Source organism: Dipodomys ordii, unplaced genomic scaffold, assembly GCF_000151885.1.
Source record: "Dipodomys ordii isolate 6190 unplaced genomic scaffold, Dord_2.0 Scaffold42, whole genome shotgun sequence".
NCBI classification, from domain to species: domain Eukaryota; kingdom Metazoa; phylum Chordata; class Mammalia; order Rodentia; family Heteromyidae; genus Dipodomys; species Dipodomys ordii.
The window spans coordinates 7,107,909-7,128,130 of NW_012267258.1; the positions used below are offsets into that span (position 1 = coordinate 7,107,909).

The 20,222-nt window shown below is 38.6% G+C and overlaps 1 protein-coding gene across 1 annotated transcript in view; it reads left to right on the forward strand.

The window, feature by feature from the left end:
• The window catches only part of Adamts20 (ADAM metallopeptidase with thrombospondin type 1 motif, 20), a 108,433-nt gene that overhangs the window by 31,592 nt on the left and 56,619 nt on the right, over window positions 1-20,222 (forward strand). Inside the window, exons 8-15 of the mRNA XM_013018720.1 lie at window positions 2,245-2,350; window positions 4,891-5,037; window positions 7,163-7,304; window positions 9,732-9,836; window positions 14,377-14,522; window positions 16,310-16,491; window positions 16,596-16,732; window positions 19,766-19,886. Of these exons, the coding sequence (XP_012874174.1) occupies window positions 2,245-2,350; window positions 4,891-5,037; window positions 7,163-7,304; window positions 9,732-9,836; window positions 14,377-14,522; window positions 16,310-16,491; window positions 16,596-16,732; window positions 19,766-19,886 (1,086 nt within the window). The remainder of the gene's footprint in view (window positions 1-2,244; window positions 2,351-4,890; window positions 5,038-7,162; window positions 7,305-9,731; window positions 9,837-14,376; window positions 14,523-16,309; window positions 16,492-16,595; window positions 16,733-19,765; window positions 19,887-20,222) is intronic.

The window sequence follows — 20,222 nt, forward strand, 5'->3', positions numbered from 1 at the left end:
AATGGGAAATGCTCCAAAATCTGAAACTTTGAGTATCCACATGGCATTCAAAAAGTTTCAGATTTTGAAGCATTTTAGACTTGTATTTATATACTATATATATATGTATATGTGTGTGTGTCTTCCTAAATCTGAAAAACTCTGAAATCTGAAACACATGGTTTCCTAGCATTTTGGATGAGAGATGATCATATTAAACTTTATAATTTATGCCAAATTATCTTCTAAAGTGCTCACACCAATTTACAGTCCATACTCTTTATCAATTGTGTATAGGCATTGAACTCAGGGCCTATGCTCTTGATTGGCTTGTTTCTGGTTGGTGCTCTACTGCTCAAGCCATGCCTCCAGCATTTTGGTTGGTTAATTGCACATAAGACTCTCTGAGATTTATCTTCCTGTGTTAGATTCAAATCATGATCCTCAGATTCTCAACCTCCGAAGTAGGGTTACCTGTGTGAACCACCAGCATTTGACTAGGTATTTATTTTTTTATAGTATCCTTGTTGACCCTAAATGTCTGAAGACATTCAGACATTTCTTATTTGCTAGTCTAAAAGTAACATATTTCACAAATCATAATTTTCATTTTTCTGAATGCTAGCAAGTTTGAATAGAATTTCAGTTACTTGCTGTCATTCATATTTCCTTTTCTGAAACAAATGAAAAATGCACATATTTTCTGCCATACTGTTTGTTAATCCTTTCTGCTTTTCTAATTTTTAAATGACTTTTTGATACCAAAACCTTTGTTGATATATATGTATATATATATAATATAGTAAATATCTTTTAACAATTTAACAATTAGGGTTTTATTCATTTTTGTGGGAACATATACAATGTAACTGGTTATATAAACTTCTTATTGTGTGGTTAGCATTTATGTGTCTTATTTTAGAAACTCTTCTAAAACTCAGGGTCTGAACATATCTTCTGTTTTCTAGTAGGTATTATAAAAGTTGTTCCTTCACATTTAGATCTTTAAACCATTGGGATATATTTTTTATATGTTATTAAGAATATTGTTTTGTTAGATTTTTATTTTTTTTTTGTACCTACCCTTGAACTCAGGGCCTGGGCACTGTCCCAGAGCTTTTGTGCTCAAAGCTAGCACTCTACCACTTAAGCCACAACTCCACTTTGGTTTTAGGGTGGTTAATTGGAGATAAGTGTCTCGTGGATTTTCCTGCCTGGCTGGCTTCTACTGTAACCCTTAGTTCTCAGCCTTTTGAGTACCTAAAATTACAGGCATGAGCCACCAGTGTTTGGCCTGTTAAATTCTTTCCTATTCTTATGTGATAGACTGAATGAGTCTCCTTTCCTTAGAATCTACAATTCAAATTCCTAATTCAAATTTTGTATGTACTTTAGTCTATTTCTCTTCTCATTCCATAGATGTCTTTTTATCTACTTCATACATCAATTCCTCACTATTTTCAGTTTTATTATTTTTATAGTATATTTTTCACATTATTTTATTTCTTTTTCTTTCTTGTTTATTTTCTTCAAGATACACTGTAGCTCTTTCAGAAGTAATGGGGTTTAAATTCCGGGCTTTGTGCTTGCTAGGCAGGTGCTCTACCACTTAAGGTAGGATCCCAACCAATTTTACTCTTGCTCTTTTTCAAGCAGGGTCTCACTTTTTGCTGAGGAGGTTTTAGATCATGACCTTACGGATACTTTTGGAATATTTAGGATAATTTAAGGCTTTCAATGTAAAGTTTGAGCAGTAATGGAATAAATACTGTATTCCAAATATCTACACAGCTCTAAAATGCATAGATTGGAATTAAGCCATTCAGCAGGTTGAAAGAATAGAGGCATAACAATATCTATGTAAAAAGCTGGATGTGAATGGCTCATACCTATAATCATAATGACTTACAAGGCTGAGATCTGAGGGTTGAAGTTGAAGCTAGCTTGAGCAGGAAAGCCCATGAGACCTTTATGTCTAATTAACCCCCAAATGCCAGAAGAGGAGCTGTGGCTCATGTAGTAGAGCACCAACCTTGAATGAAAAAGCTCAGGGACAGTGCCCACGTGGTGATTCATCCTACACACACACACACACACACACATACACACACACACACACACAGAGTTAATTTACTATTATCATCCAATTTTATATTCATTTCCAAATAATAATGTTATTGTTTAAATGCTTTAAAATTTAGTTCTGACTTTATGATTTGGGTGACACTTCCCATTTTGATGGAATGTCAATACGACATTTTCCAGGCTTAGCAGAACTGGGAACCCTGTGTGACCCTACGAGGAGCTGCTCTATTAGTGAAGAGAATGGGTTGAGTGCTGCCTTTACCATAGCTCATGAGATTGGCCACGTGTAAGTACCTTCGGCTACAACGATGTGTTCTTGCATGGTCTAAAGTTCTATCTTCAGTCGAGTCGCCGGTGCCTTCATTTCTTCATAGAATATCACAAGTGTGATTTTCCTGCCTGAAACGCTAACTCTGACTGTTTTATGATGGATCTGTGTTAGGTCAGGCAGGCTGCGCAGATGAACAGGATAAGCAAAGGATCAGAATTCCGAATTTTCTTTTCATTTTCATTTATAGTATTGAATTACAGGACAAACACTTCTGGCTTCTATCTCTTGTTCCTGACCAGGTACTTTTCTCAACTAGTTTTTGCGATGACCTACAGGGGTACTTGGCTTTTGTGAGATTTCCAAAATATCTATAATACCAATGCATTTATTACTGTTGGAGCTCAGAGCCAAAGGAGGATATATGGAACATGAGAATTTTTTGTTCACACACACACACACACACACACACACACACACACACACACACATTTAAATTGCTTTCCTAAGCCAGGCTCCTAGCTACTCAAGTGGCTGAAATGTGAGAATCACAGATCAAAGCCCGTCAAAGCAGAAATGTTTCTAAGATTCTTTCTGCAAGTTAACCACCAAGAATCCAAAACGGGGGGCTCTGGCTTAAATGGTGGAGTGACAGGCTTGGGTAGAGAACTCTCAGCCAAATCAACAGTTCTTGAGTTCAGGCCGAGGCAGAAAAGGCTCTGTGGGGGCTGGGAAGGTGGCTCAGTGGTAGAGTGCTTGCCTTGCATGCCTGAGGCCCTGGGTTCGATTCCTCAGCACCACATAAGCAAAAAGAAAAAAGCCAGAAGTGGTGCTGTGGCTCAAGTGGTAGAGTGCTAGCCTTGAGCTGAAGAGCTAAGGGACAGCGCCCAGGCCCAGAGTTCAGGCCCCATGACTGGACCCAAAAAAGAAAAGAAAAGAAAAGGCTCTGTGACTCTTATTTCCAGTTAATCAACAAAAATCTACAAGTGGAGCTGTGGCTCAAATGGTAGAGTGCCAGGCTTGAGTGGAATAATCTCAGCAAGAGTGAATTTCTGAGTATAGATCCTAGGACAAGTGTGCATGCGTGTGCACGCGTGCACACACACACACACACACACACACACACTCCTTATTTAAAGTTTGTCATAAAATTTCCAGGTTTTCTTTTCTATTTCCATCTTCCTCAAATTCTACTGGGGTTTGTGCTGTAAGAAGGGAGGCCATCATTTCCCACGATGTTCAAGGAAAGTCAGAAGGTTCTACAAACTCATTTTCTGAAAATTGCTCCCAAATTTAGCGCTGGAGTACACCCTGAAGTTATCTGCTAACAAGGAATTGTAGTTGGACCACATTTCGTTTCCTACTCATGCTTTGAGATGTCACCAGAGCATGTGTGCTGAATTATTTCAAGGAGACATAATCTTTTCATTCATTAGTCCCTCTTGGGTTCCTGTGTGGCATAGTTCTATCTCATGGTCAGCGGTAGGTTGCATGCTCAGTTCTGTAAGCTATTCAGGAGATGGAAGGGGAGGGGAGTTACTTTGGAATGAGGAGAGGATCTGCAGATCATTGCAATATGACAGCAAACTGCCAACTTGTAGAAGGCCTTTCTTGCAGAGAAGCTTAGCTAAGCATTTATTTTCTACCTGAGAAACTCCAAACTTCTCTTGAAAGAGATAAGTAAATTGAAAGAGCAATTTAAATGCAAATTTCAGCAGACAAACTCTGATCTTTGTGTTTTCAGAATTCCATTTGAACTCAATTTCATACCTGAATCTGCATGGATTTGTTGCTGCCTTGTTGATTATTGAATATCTTTGATCTCATGATTGCTTTCTGGGAATTTAAAAAATTAGCCCATGTATTTATTTCTTTACATATGAATTTATTTATTTGTTACTACTGGGGCTTGAATTCAGGGCCTCATACCCTCAATTGGCATTTTCGCTCAAAACTGGCAGTCTACCACCGAGCCATACCTCCACTTCTGGCTTTATGCTGCTTAATTGTAGAACAAGAGTCTTGTGGATTTGTCTGCCCAGGCTAGCTTTGAGCCATAGTCCTTAGATCTCAGCCTCTTGAGTCACTGGAGCCCAGTTATTATCTCAGTTTTATTGATCGTCATATATCAGTTATAGACCACACATAGAACTGAAGTTATTTATATGAATAAGAGGATATTAGAGAATATGTGCAGGTAGGGACTAAAGTATTTTTGGACGCTGTACAGTAGTCAATGGAATAATATGTTCACACACCTTCTGAGGTATCTGTGATGACGCCTGGAGATGATTCTATGTTTTTCTCTCCAATCATTTGATTATTTAAAGTTAAGATGCCAAACCAAATGACTATACAGCTGATCAGAGATATTAGTCTAGTGTTTCTCAGCAATCATGTGCTTCTAAACATGAAATTGTGGAGAGACCAAGAGTACAAAATCGAATGTTACAGGGTTAGTCATATACGATAGTTGAAATAGAAAAGACCTGCTAACTAATGTTGTACACCTTTTTGATGGTCTTTTAAAAATGTTTTTTTTCTTTTTTCACTTTTAGATTTAATGTGCCCCATGACGATAGTTTTAAATGCAAAGAATATGGAGTTAAGAATCAGTACCATGTAATGGCACCAACTTTAAATTATCATACGAGTCCTTGGACCTGGTCTACCTGTAGTCAGAAATATATCACGGAGTTCCTTGAGTAAGTCTGAGTTTCTGTTACTTTTCTTGATAATTAATTGAACGTTCATTAGAGTATAAAATTTGGAAATTTTTGAAGTGTTTCAATGTCTGTTTAGCTTTTTAAATGCATGCCTATTGTCACTGTACAACTAGATTATACAAAGAAAGAGTTGTATATGTATATTATTTCATTCCTTTGAAAGAAAAAAATTTCTTTTTTTGTGCCAGTCCTGGGGCTTGAACTTAAGGCCTAGGCACTGTCTCTCATCTTTTTTGCTCAGGGCTAGTGCTCTACCACTTGAGCCACAGGTGTACTTCCAGCTTTTTGGTGGTGATAAGTTTTCACACTTCTTCCTGGGAAGTCTTCAAAACATGATCCTCAGATCTCAGCCTCCTGAGTAGCTAGGATTGCAGGTGTGAGCCACCAGTTGCCCGGTAGAAATTTTTATTGCAGTTCAGACCTATATATGTTTTTAAATCTATACTTATTCTTGTGATGAAAATTCTTTATTTGGGGATAATTAATGGTAAAAATTGGTACTTTATGTGTTTTTTAATCTTACAGAAGTTAGTAATATTTTGGGAGGAGTTTGAATGGCTCAAGTATGAGTCTTGGGGCTTGAACTCAAGGCCTTGGTACTGTCTCTGAGTTTTTGCTCAAGGCTACCACTTGAGCCACAGTTCCACTTCTAGCTTTTTCTGAGTGGTTTATTAGAGATAAGAGTCTAAGGATTTTCCTGTTTGAGCTGGCTTTGAGCAGTGATCCTCAGATCTCAGACTTCTGAGTAGCTTGGTCCCTGGCTAAGTCACTCTCTAAAGCTGAGATATGGAGAATTTCCAACTTCATGACTTCTTGGAGATTCTTCTTAGCTCTGAAGACACGAGATCCAGATTTATATTCCCTCTCCTTCACCTTCTATAAGCTTTCTCTTCTCAGTTGCTTTTTTCCCCCATATAGTATTTTAATCATAATCATACTCATCTAACTGGCAACCTCAAATGCTAGAAAATTTGTTTGTATAAGCACAACCTAACATTATTCTTCTTTATATTCTAATCACATATGTAATTGTTTCTGAAGTATTTTCTAGTTACTTCTTTCTTGGTCAAAACCACAGGAATAAATAAAGCCAGGCTCATGAACATGACTTGAAATTGCTTACTAGCTGAGATAATTGGTTTTGGATGGGAATTTGATTTCAAAGCACAGCATACAATTGCTGATCTGATGTAAAACTTGGGCTTTAATTTTACAATATTTGGGCAGTTTGGATGATACACTTGTGACATCATACTGGATAATAATAGACTAATGGTGTGATTATAAATTATATTTTGAGGAATTATGATTTGTCACTTAAAAATAATTGGCAGTATTGAGGATTGAACTTAAGGTCTTGTTCATTGTAGGCAAGTCTAAGCTAGCTACATCACTGAGCTATAGTGCATCTCCAGTTCATTCTTTTCAATTTCTTCTTTCAGGCAGTGGGAATTAAGTTCAAATGAGCATATTAAAAATCCTTTGTAGCCAGGTGCTGGTGGCTTATGCCTTTAATCTTGGCTACTCAGGAGGCTGAGATCTGAGAATCATGGTTCAAAACCAGACGGGGCTGGAAAGTCCATGAGACTCATCTCTCTTTAAGCACCAAAAAGCCAGAAGTGATGCTGTGTCTCAAGTGAAAGAGTTCTATCCTTGAGCAAAATGAACTCGGGTCCAGGGTCCAGGACCTAAGTTCAAGCTCCATGAATAACAACAAAAAAAAAAGTTCTTTGTAAACTCTGAGGTTATGTAACTCTGATGTGATATGAGTTGTTTTTAAAGTTATGGAATAATAGATATACACTTGTTGAAAATATGATGAGGACTGTTATACTGACTCAGGAGGCTGAGATGTGAGGATCATGGTTCAAAGCCAGTCCCAGCAGGAAAGTTCATGAGACTTATCCTCAGCCTTCAAAAATCCATAAGTGGAGCTGTGGCTCAAGTAAGTGGTAGAGTGCCATCCTTGGGCAAAAAAAGCTCAGGGACAGCACCCAGATCCTGAGTTCTAGCTCTATAATGTCACCCCGCCCCCCACCCACAAATGTTACATTGAAGCCATCTCTGTGTATTCTCAATGATGTATTTTCTGTCGTTGATATAGCACTGGTCAAGGGGAATGTCTCCTTGACAAACCGAATGAAAGTGTATATACTTTGTCTTCACAATTACCCGGCTTATTGTATGATGTTAACAAGCAATGTGAGCTCATGTATGGTCCTGGATCTCAAGTGTGCCCCTATTTGGTAAGAAAAATTCTTTCCTTTTGTATAACTAGTAACCTGAGGTGGTAGTTAAAATAGATTTCAAAATGCACTTATAATCTCTGTCTCTCTCACTCTCTTTCTTGAAGTTGAATATGTTCTTTTATTCAATTTGTGTTATGTTAGTAGAGGACAATCCTAACAGTATTACATTGGATAAAATGGAGATTCATGTTGGATTTAAATTTGTGTTGCATTTGTAAAATATCACATTCATATTGAAACGAATAATAGTACAAGTAATAACTCCTAAACATGTTTTTCCAACACTTAACAAACATTAGAGATGATTTTAACCTAAGAATTCAGACTAGTGTCTCAAAAAGTTTCTTGTTAGCTGCATACCTCTTAAATATTAGAAATTATCATTTTTGTGAGGAGGTGAAAGGAAAGTCATACTTTCAGTTTTTGAGGTGGTAACATAGAATAAGTTCCATTCCTAATCAATTAAAATTAGGAACTTTTTTTTTCCTTTTTGTTCACTGGTGTGTGTGTGTGTGTGTGTGTGTGTGCGCGTGCGCGCACGTGCTAGTACTGAGGCTGGAATTCAAAGCCTTGTATTCTCACTTGGCATTTTGCTCAAGGCTGGTATTCTATCACTTGAGCCAAAGCTCTACCTCTGGCTTTTTGCTGGTTATTGGAAATAGAAGTTTCATGGACTTTAATACCCAGGTTGCCTTCAAACTTTGGTCCTCAAATCTCAGCCTCCTGAGTAGCTAAGATTACACTCTAGTGAAAGGGGAACTAAATATTAGTTTAGGAAAATCCCTCAGAAATCTGATGTGTGCAGAAAGGGATTAAAAAATGAGAAGCAAAACCTAACTGAGACTATAAAACAGAGCCACAGGGAAGTCACATAGTTAGATAATTAAAAGTATTCAAGTATTTTTCTTGTAAATAACATTACTTTGGGGGTAAGGGGAAAATGTAGATGTTTTAATTTGGAGTTTTGTTAAAGTTCTCAGGAATCTAGGAAACTACATTTCGTTTTACGTAGATTTGAATCCAAAAGATTTAAACTAAGGTAATAGAGAGCAATGCTTCGTAGGTACTTTGAGGATTTTTTTCCCCCCGTAGTTTAAGTACTTTTAATTATCACATAGCTGATCTTAACTCATTTGGGGGTAAACTTATTCTAAACATTTCGTTTAAAATAAATATCATTGTTTTGGTGACATTGCCTCATCTTTCCAAGCAGAATAGGTATTCCATTTTCTTTATTCACAGAAAGCCAAATTGGTTCTTGTTATACTAGATGGAGAAGATCCCGGAACTTGGACTGTAGACGTATACATTCCTTAAAATTATTCAAACCGGTTAAGAATCCCCAATCTGAACGTCCAAAAAAAAAAAAGAAAAAGCCCAAATCTGAAGTCCTTTGAGTACTTTCAATTCCATATATCCAATTCAAATTTTGCACAAAATAGACACTTATTTGGTAATGAATGAATGACCCTTCACAGTGAATGCAGGGACATATAAAGCTTTATTTTACACAGCAAATATTGTTCTGAACACTTAAATAAATAATGACACATTTGAAAATAGCTTTCAGGCATCCACCCTGGGGAGGGGTTTACCTGTAATATTTCACTATAAAAGATACATTTCTTTTAGAAACAAGATACACTTTGAATTTTAAATGCAAAGGAAAAGAGGGGGATTGTCTGGGGCATAGCTCCTATGACTGTCTGTAGACTTTATTTCTTAGGAAAACTTCAGAACCCTTTGTTCTACAACTGAAAGTATGCATTATATTCACAAAACAGGAAAAGTTTAGAACATTATACAGTATTTCTATGCACATTATTCATACATTCCTTCATTTCATCAAAAAAGGGCTTTGGGAGCATTATGAATAAGATTTAACAACAAAAGTCCTTTAGAAGGATATCTTCTAAAGAAAGAAAACTGTCTCACAGAATTTTGAATATTTCTACTCCAGTCATTTCTTTTATTATTCAATATATGAATAAGACTCTAATTTTCTTCTTATTTTTTTTTAATCAATGTTGCTGGGTGCCAGTGATTCACGCCTGTAATCCTAGCTACTCAGGAGGCTGAGTTCTGAGGATCATAGTTGAAGCCCTCTTGGCAAAAATGTGTGTGAGACTTTTATTTTCTAATAACTAGCTAAAATCTGGAGGAAAATAGATGAGCGGCTCAAGTGGTAGAGACTTAGCCTTGCATGCCAAAGCCAAACAAGAACATTAGCATGCATATGCAAACACGTCAGTGTTGTCCTTTTTGTGCTTAGAAGGAAATCAATGGCTGGAACTTAGTGCAGATTTTTGATGTACTTTGGCTATGAAACCAGGCAATGAATCACAAGCACATATAGATTGTATGTGGAATACCCCTGGGTGCTGATGTGCTTACTCTTGCTTTCCTGTGTTTATCCCTGTGCAGAAGCAGTGTCGGCGTCTGTGGTGCACAAGTACAGAGGACGTTCACAAGGGCTGCCGCACACATCACATGCCACTGGCCGATGGGACTGACTGTGGGCCTGGGATGGTAGGTTTTCTCGAAGGGTGAGTCTCACATCAAGAGCTTATCCAAGGTTCTGATTACTCTGCATTTCTGCATTCGTTTATTGCTTGCTGTCAACTTTTGTGCAACTAGTTAAAGTAATGCTATTGCCAAGTTTGATGCAGCACATTGTCGACCGAATTAATATTTCATTTCATTTGTGTGTGTGTGTGTGTGTGTGCGTGCGTGCGTGTGTGTGCTGGCAATGGGACCTGAGCACTCTCATTTAGCTTTTTGCTCAAGGCTGGTGTTTTACTATTTAAACCACAGCTTCACTTCTAGTTGTTTTTTTTTTTTTTTCCTGGTGAATTGGAGATGAGAATTTCACAGACTTTTCTACCAAGGTTGGCTTTCAATTGGGTTCTCATCTCTCAACCTCCTGAGTAGCTAGAATTACAATAGTAAGTCACCAGTGTCCAGCTAAATTCTTTTTTTTTTTTGAGAAAGAGTCTCACTATGTAGATACATTTGTAATCATATTACAGGTGAGTATGAAATTTATTGTCATCATATATATATATACATGGATGTATATGACTCTATTATAATTGTATTAAAATTATCTTGGACATCAAGATCCTCATAGTTCAACAAATCCCCCCAAATTCAGAGACATATTTATTACATATGCTTTCACCGACAAAATTACATTATCATTTAATGTTTTAAATAGCTTCCCCAAATCTTTTCTTTCAAATGGATTAAAATATATTTTATTCCTAGAATAATTGCCTCCCATGTTATTATTATTATTATTGTCATTATTATTTATTCTTCTAATGATCACTTATAATGGTGATATACAGAGGGGTTACTGTTACATAAGTCGGGTAAAAAGTATTTATTTTTGGACAATGTTACCTCTTTACTGTTGTTATTTTTATTTTTATGCTGGTCCTGGGGTTTGAACTCAGGGCCTGGGTGCTGTCCCTGAGCTTTTTCTTTTGTTTTGCTCAAGGCTAGCATCCTACTACTTGAGCCACAACTCCCATTTCTGGCTTTTTGGTAGCTGATTGAAGATAAGGGTCTCATGAACTTTCTTGCCTGGCTTCAAAATGTGATCCTCAGATCTCAGCTTCCAGAATAGCTAGGATTACAGGCGTGGGCCAGTAGTGCCTGGCCTGCCTTCTCTAGTATATATTTCCCATGCTAACACTCATCATGAACTTAGCTAAATTTTCAACAATGTAAGAAATTTTCACCAGTGTAAGAAACTGTTGTATGAAGTCAGATTGTGCATAGATAAGATGATATTCTGAGGCCTGAAGCAGGCAAAAAGTGAGGCCCTAACTGAAAATAACATAAAGCAAAAAGAGATGGTGGCATGGCTCAAATGGTAGAGCACTCCAAGGTCTAAGAGTACAACACACAGAATTTGAATGTATGGTTTGACAGGCTTCTAAGAAATAGAGATACCCATAATCCAATCAAAATTATGACATTTATATCATTCTCCAAAGTTCAATCTCACTTATTTTCTAGACAGTCTTCCATCTGGAGGAATCTCTTATTCTGTCTCCATAGATTAGTTTGTTTTTGTTCATAATCTTCTTTTTGTGTTTGTGCTGGTTCTGGGTCTTGAACTTAGGGCCTGGGTGCTGTCCCTGAGCTTCTTTGCTCAAGATGAGCACTCTACCACTTGAGCCACAGCTCCATTTCTGCCTTTTTGCTGGTTAATTGAACATGAGAGTTTCATGGACTTTCCTGCCTTGACTGGCTTCCAACCACAATCCTCAGATTCCTGCCTCCTGAGTAGCTAGAAGTACAGCTTGAGCCACTACTTGCACTTGGCTATTCTTGATCTTAATGTAAGTGGAATTGTACAGTGCACCTTCTTCAGGGTTAGAATAATGGACCAGTCTTCTTTGGCTCAACAGCTTCATCCATATTATTGTATACACCAGCATTGTTCCTTCATTTGGTAGTATAATTCAACTTTAGAAATATACATAATTAAATTATTCTCCTGCTATTTGGAGCATTTCCGAGTTTCAGCAGTAATGAATAAAGCTGCTGTGAACATCCTGTATAAATTTTTTTGCAGACATATGTGTATTTGTCTTGGAGTGGAAGTTATTGGGAGTATCAGAGAAATGCATGTTTGCACTTGGGGACATTAAGCTAAAATAAATAAATAAACCAACCTCCAAAAGACAAATATAGTACAATTCCAACTACACAAAGGATCTAAAACAGTTAACTTTGTTGAAGCAGGCGGTGGGATGGTGGGCTCCAGGAGGAGGAAATGACAGCGATTGTTTAATGTGTATCAGGTTTACACAATGATGTTTATAATGCTACTCAACTGTGCACATAACATGGTTAAATGATAAATTTTATGCACGCTTTATCACAGTGAAAAATAAAAGCAAACTGATGCTAAGACAAATGTCAAAAAGAGTGAATGCAAGTCATTTTTAAGGTAATGCTTTAATGAGCATAAACTTACTCTCATAGGAATTGATACAATTTCCTACAGGTGCTGTAGAAATAGCTCAGTAGTAGTAGAGTGTTTGCCTAATCTGTTCCAGGCAAAAATAGAAAAGAAAGGAAAAATGAAGAGACAAGGGGAAAGAGAAAGGGAGCACAGGGAGGAAGGACAAAAGGAATGGAAGGAAAGAGGGGAGGGAAGAAGGGAAGAGAAAGAAGAAATATAACTAAAACACTAAAACAGTGATGTTATAGGACGTGTGGGAGGGAGACTCACTGCAGTGAGGTCTTGAATAGTGGGAAAGGATGGAATTAAGGACAAATTGTAGAGGGACTGACTGACTTTGTCTAGCATTCCGGTGTTTTCATGGGTATTCATAGGCAAAACACTGAATATTTGTGTGTGAATGCTGTGGGGTGGGAAGAAGGATTTGTGGGACACTGAGAGCAGATTCTTTGATAAGTTTCCATTTCTTAATGAAAAGAAAAGAAAAAGTCAAGCCAGATATTAGTGGTTTAGGGCTGTAATCATAAGCTACTCACGAGGCTGAGATCTGAGGATCATAGTTCAATGCCAGCTTGGAGAACAAATCTGATTTGCAAAAATAATCAGCCAAGCAAGAATGATGGGCTGGCTCAGATTTCAAGCCTCAGTACCAGCAGAAAGAAAGAAAGAAAAAGAAATTAAAGGAAAGAAGGAAGAAAGGAAGGAAGGGAGGAAGGAAGGAGAGAGAAAGAAATAAAGAAAGAGACAAGGGGAAAGAGAAATGGAGGGAGGTAAGGAAGAATGAAGAAGGAAGGAAGGAAGAAAGGAAGGAAGGGAGGGAGGGAGGACAGAAGAGAGGTCAACATCTGAGAACGTTGGGTGGAATATTTGGTTGGGATAAAGTAGAAAATTAAGTATGCTAATAAAACTAAAGAATGATAAGCTAGTACCATTTCCAACCCCAAGGAAATGATAAATCCAGTAGCTGATACCAGTGACTACTAACCCCCCAGTAGGGGACAAGCTGTTAGGGAGTTGACTGATAAGCCTTAATGTTTTCCAAAGAGAAATGGATGCTAGGTACCTTCTTTTTGCCACAAGAATGTATCACCATGTATGAAATAATCTTGAGAAAAGATGGAAGGTAAATTTCAAGCCTCCTCTGCCTTGGTTACCACATTTCAGGTAACAAGAGGGCAAACAAATCAAACTTCATCGAGGAAAACTGAAAAAAAAAGTGGAAAATTAAATGGATGAAAAGATGAATCCATAACAATGGAGTTTCAAACATGGAAAGCACAGACGCAGGCAGTAATAAAATAGTTTATTTACCTCTTTTAAAAATATCATTTACCTGCACCAGGCACCAGTGGCTCAAGCCGGTAATCCTAGCTACTTAGGAGGCTGAGATCTGAGGATTGTGGTTCGAAGTTAGCCTGGCAGAAAAGTCCCTGGGAAACTTTTTTATATGAAATTTTAAAATGACAAAAAAAAGAAAAGTCCCTGGGAGACTCTTATCACCAATTAATTAACTCAAATACCAGAAGTGAGGCTGTGGTTTGAAGTGGTAGAATGCTATCTGTGAGCAAAATATTGCCAGGGACAGTGCACAGACCCTGAGTTCAAGCCCCTTGACTGACAAAAATAAAATGAAATAAAATCATTTTTCATTGTAGTCTTTAATCCTCTTTTCCTCCCCCAATGAGATTTCAAACCTCAAACATATTATTTTCACATCCCCTGTTGTCAATTGGAAGTATCCATGTTTCTACCCAATGGGTAGAATTAATCCCTTTGCTTTAAATTATGTACAGATCGCTGTTTGTGCTAATCTGGCTGGCATGCTGCCACCCGAGCCACAGCTCCACTTCCAACATTTTGCTGGTTTCATTTGAGAGAAGAGTTTCACAGTCTTTCTTGCCTGGCTTGGTTTTGAACCTCCATCCTCAGATCTCAACCTCTGAAAAGCTAGGATTACAGTCAGGAGCCACCATAGCCCTGGAGCTTCTTTGTTTTGACGGATGCTTATATTGTTATGGTGATCATTATGGTGTTCTGGCGAGATGTGCATAAATCACTTCTGTTTCTATGTTTATTACTTTGTTATAGCATTGCTTCCATGGACGGTGTGTAAACAGAGACATGGAGTTGCGTCCCGTAGATGGAGACTGGGGTCCATGGGGGCCGTACACTTCTTGCTCGAGAACGTGTGGAGGTGGAATCAAAAGCTCCACCAGGCTCTGTGACCGGCCCGAGTATGTCTTTTTTATGTCACTGTAAATTAAGGTTATTTCAAGGCACCAGAAAAGTAACCATTACTTTCATTCACTTCCAAAACTTGAGGTCAGTTCCACAAGTTTCTGAGGTTCAGAAAAAAACTTCTGGAAGATTTTAAGCCCTCTCCTTGCTTTGGTAGTTTTGTCGCTTTAGAGAAACAAAAACCACATGAAACAGATGAAATTTTACACTCTGAATAGAGACCAAACTATTTTCTTCATTATTTTTTTTCTCATCGAGTATAAATTTTAAGCAATACTTACATACAAGGGAATGATGGGAATATCATGGTAATTTTCACATCTAACTGTGCTCTTAATGAAAGGTTCTAGAACCTTCCATGGAGGTAATATTGGTTATCTTGGACAAACTATGATGCAGTGTGGTTACTGGTTTTTATATTGTTTTATCTAGTTCAACATGGCACATTTTCTTTCGTGTTATAGATGCCTTACTATCTTTGAAGTATATCTTCCCCTCTGAAAAATTTAAAAGATCTTAGATTCCACAAAGTTTTATTTTTTTAAAATTTTGTGCCAGTACTGGGGCTTGAACTCAGGACCTGGGCGGTGTGAGGGTATCTTTGAGCTTCTATGCTCAAGGCTAGCACTCTACCACTTGAGTCCCAGTTCTATTACTGACTTTTTTTTTTTTTATTGGAGATAGGAATCTCACAGACTTTTCTGCCCAGGTTGGCTTTGAACTTCAATCCTCAGATCTCAGCCTCCTGAGTAACTAGGATTACTGGCGTGAGCCACCAGCTTTTGGCTCCATGAAGATTTTTATATACATGTTCCTGTTGTATATAGGATTTATAATCTGACAAGCAATGTAACATTCTTTCCTGTATGCCTTATTAACAAGCCTTTAGGTCACATACTGTGAATTAAAACCTAATAGCACATTTGGATTTTGGAACTACTAAATTATATTGGAAGTCTTTGTACTCTAGAGATTCTACTGATTTTTCCACCTTTTCCAGTATACATTGAAAGAGAGATAGATATAGATTGATACTTAGCAACTCCTTGAATTGATTGACAAGTAGGATGCAGTCCACAAACATAAATCTTCATATAAACGCATATAAATGTCCTTTTTAGCCTGGTGTCTGTCTCTGTTGCTGTTTTGGTCTTACTACATGTTTTTCCTTCTTTTTCTAGAAAATGAGCAAACCCCCTGAAAAACTTTTGAAACAAAGTCCTATCATTTCTGGTTAATTACTATTACCAGGAGTAAGATTCATTTCTGCCATCCAGGCTCAGTGTCTATCTTAAGATGGAGATTTTTATAGTTTATTAATCAGAATTACTAAAAATTCCCTTTTTCATATTCCATTAAAAAAAACAAGAACAGCAACAACCCAGTGTTACCAAATAGTTACCAGTGACTCATACCTATAATCCTAGCTTTTCAAGAGGCTGAGATCTATAGGATTGAGGTTCAAAGCCAGTCCAGGTTTTTAAAAAAGTCCTTGAGACTCTATCTGCAAACTAACCTGCAAAAAATGAGGCTAGAGGCCTGGCTCAAGCAGTAGAGTACCATCTAAGCAAGTGGTGAGGTCCTGAGTTCAAACATCAGTATTTGCCCCAAACCCACACACGCAAAACAAAACAAAACAAAATAACCACACACAACAAAAGTATTCGTGGAATGATCAGTAGCTTTCTTGGTCCTGGCAAAGAATGGAAGTGGTTAAGGGGCATCAATGGCAGAAAGTAATCTTTGTACTGATGTGGCTTTACGATGTAATGAATTTGACCAGGCCAAGAAACGGAGGCAAGTACTGTGTGGGCCGCAGGATGAAATTTCGGTCATGTAATACTGATTCGTGTCCACAAGGCAAGGAAGACTTCCGAGAGAAACAGTGCTCTGATTTTAATGGTATAAATTTTAACATCAATGGGCTCTCCCCAGATGTGCGATGGCTCCCCAAGCTCAGTGGCAGTAAGTATTGACAATGATGTTTCTCTCGCCTCAATGTGTTTTGAGCTGGAGGAGCGTGCAGAGATGTGGCTATAACCTCTCGAACATACCTTTGTTTTCTGTAGTTGCCATGAAAGATCGCTGCAAACTCTATTGTCGGGTAGCTGGGACCAGTAGCTTCTACCAACTCAAGGACAAGGTCGTGGATGGGACTCCTTGTGGGACAGAAACGAGTGACATCTGTGTTCAAGGTGTATGTCGAGTAAGTCTGATGAAGCGGTCTTTTGTACCCAAAGTGACTTTGCTATTCTCCCACCCAACATGACTCCTGTTCCTTCAGACTTTCTCATTTTGGGAGTGTTGGCCGTTGTGTTTCCCATGTACACGCTCTATTACTGGAGCCACAAGCCTAGCCTTTTTTTACTTTTTAGTATTTTGGATCTGGTCGTGGGGCCTGAACTCTGAGCCTGGGCATTGTCCCTCAGCTCTTCAGCTCAAGGCTAGCACTCTACCACTTGAGCCACAGTGCCACTTCTGGCTTTTTAAAATATTTTTTCTGCTTATGTGGTGCTGAAGAATTGAACCCAGGGCCTCATGCATGCAAGGCAAGTGCTCTACCACTGAGCTACCTTCCCAGCCCCACTTTTTAGTATTTTTAAAATAGAGTTTACATGTCTGGCCAACTGACTTGGACTGCAATCCTCCTCTTTATATTTACTGGGTAGAGTTGGGATAACAAGCATCCAGCCAGCCTCTTCAGCTTTTATTGGTTGAAAATGGGGTATTGTAAACATTTTGCTTGGGCTGACCTTGAATCACAATGCTGCCTCTAATCTTTGACCTTCCAAGTAAGCTAGGATTATAGGCATAAGCCACTACAGTCAGATGAAAATTGATTGCTTGAGTTCCAACAAATCATTGGTTCTGTATGAGTAAGGTTAGATTTGGTTTTTGGTCAATTCTCGGCTCTTGCTGGGCTTTTTAACTCAAGGCTAGTGCTTTACCACTTAAGCCATAGTTTCACTTCTGGCTTTTATCTCATTGGAGATGAGAGTCTCATGGGCTGTCTCTGAGCTGTGATCATCAGACCTCAGTCTTCTGAGTAGCTAGGATTCTAGGAGCATCCTATTTTATTGGGGATATGGATAAAAGCTTCAGAAAGGTGTTAATGCAAGGATGGTGTGATCTCTTTTGCTAAATAACAAAGCTAAGAAAATGAAGTGGGTACTACCCATGGAATTAAGGACAAGCAGAGGGTTATTTCCTGCACTCATTATTCAATCACCTTGGGGATTTATGTAAGAATTTGGGGGAACCAGGCACTGCTGGTTCACACCTGTAATCCTAGCAAGTCAGGAGGCTGAGATCTGAGGATCACAGTTCAGAGTCAGCCTGGGCTAAAAGGTCTGTGACACTCTATCTCTAATGAACCAGCAAAACACTGGAAGTGGAGCTGTGGTTGAATGCTAGCTTTATATAAAAATGCTAAGGGACAGTGTCTGGGCTCTGAGTTCCAGCCCCAGGAGGAGCATGAAACAAGACAAAACAAAACACACAAATTTGGGAAGAGAGATGTGATTTGCTTTGCACCTGAGAATCTTCAGAAAGCACTGGGTTAGGCGAAGGTTGGAAGTTGATGGATCAGTTAGTGGAATTCTCACTGAGCAAATGAGACCTGCACAGAAGCATAAACACTGGAGACAGCGATCTCAACAACAGATGTTGAATGTATAGTGAATGTTGTCTGAAGAATATAGAAGTAATGTCATTTTTTTGGTGAAGGAACTTAATGGACCAGCTTCTTCTCCCTAAATACATGCTCTACTACCTGTTACCTAGTGAGAAAGGCCTTGGACCCAAAGGTTTAATAAGATGTCCAAAGATCCTTAACTTATACACTGGAAATAAGTATTAGGAGAAGGCGCTTCAAAAACTCAGGTGTTAGAAAAACAACAATTTAGATAACTAACCAAAGAACTGAAAGGACCACATCATTGCTTATGGAGGATAATGCTTTTGTAAAGAGGAAGTGAACGATTCTTTGAAATTCGAATCCATCTATCCATTTATTCAGCCAGTCCCCCTCTCTCTTTCCATCTAACTTATCTATCTTATCTATCTATCTATCTTATCTATCTATCTATCTATCTATCTATCTATCTATCTATCTATCTATCTATCTATCTATCTATCTATCTATCTATCTATCTACCTGTCTGTCTGTCTGTCTGTCTGTCTGTCTACCTACCTACCTATGATATGTCTTTTCTTAGACTCTGTTTATTGTGGTGGATGTTAGTTTTGAAGAAATCAGTCCTCCCTCCTTCCCTCCCTCCCCTCTCCCTCCTTTCTTCTTTCTCTCCTTCCTTCCTTCCTACCTTTCTTCCCTCCCTCCCTCTTTCCTTCCTTCCTTCCTTCTATTCCTCTCTCCCTCCTTTCCTCACTCTCATTCTCTTTGTCTTTCCCTTTCTCTTTGTCTTTCTTCCTCCCTCCCTCCCTCCCTCCCTCCCTCCCTTCCTTCCTTCTCTCTCTCTCTCTCTCTCTCTCTTCCTTTTTCTTTCTGTATGCTGATCCTGAGGCTTGAACTCAGGGCCTGGGCTCTCTCCCTGAGATTCTTTTGCTCAAGGTGAGTGCGCTACCAATGGAGCCACAGTGTCATTTCCAGATTTTTCTGTGTGGTTTATTGGTGATAAGAATGGTATAGGCTCTCCTGCCTGGGTTGGCTTAGAACTGTGATCCTCAGATTTCAGTCTCCTGAATAACCTGGATTACATTCATGAACCACCAGTGCCAGGCCAATTCTTTTTTCTAAATGGTCATTTGAAATTGGGTTTACTCCTAGAGCTCTAAGATGATGATTTAGAAAAGTTAAATCATGTAGGAAATCTTTATGATACATTCATAGTTTTACTGATTTACATTTCTTTAAAAAATTGTTTTCAAATGATCACAGGTGTAGGACTCGTCCTCTGTGAGGGCATGTGGGTCTCTGGACTTTCCCTCTGGAAAATATCAATCTAGAAAAGCTGGAAATCTGTCTTTGTAAGTGCTGCTTCAGGTGGAGTGATACAAGAGTGTGGAACTGATGTTTTGAGAAAAACTGGTTTTAGACTGTGTGAACATATGTGTCCAAATAAAGATATTCCGCGAGATCAGCAGATTCTTTGAAAAGTCATGTTGAACAAAATCTGTTCATGCCAAGAACATTTTGTGAAGTGGACTTTGGACACTTCAAGCACAATGTTTATAATTAGTCATTTTTATAATCTGGGTTATAATCATTGTGTTTTTAAAGCCTGCTGGCTGTGACCATGTGTTAAACTCCAAGGCCAAGAGAGATAAGTGTGGTGTGTGTGGTGGAGATGACTCTTCGTGCAAGACAGTGACCGGAGTCTTCAACAGCAGTGCTCGATATGGTAAGCTGTGTGCTTAGTTCTATTTTCCTCCGTGTGTGTGTGTGTGTGTGTGTGTGTGTGTGTGTGTGTCTGTGTCTGTGTGTCTGTGTGTGTGTGCACGCGCATGCACGCAGGTGTATGCTGGTACAATATTGGAGCTTGAACTCAGGGCTGGTCTCTTACTCTCACTTAGCTTTTTTCACTTTAGGAAAGCACACTACCAAATGAGCCATACCTTTCCTTCTGGCTTTTGGTGGTTATTTGGAGATCAGAGTCTCATGGACTTTCCTGCCTGGGTTAGCATGGAACTGTGATCTGCACATCTCAGCCTCCTGAGTAGCTAGGATTACAGCACAA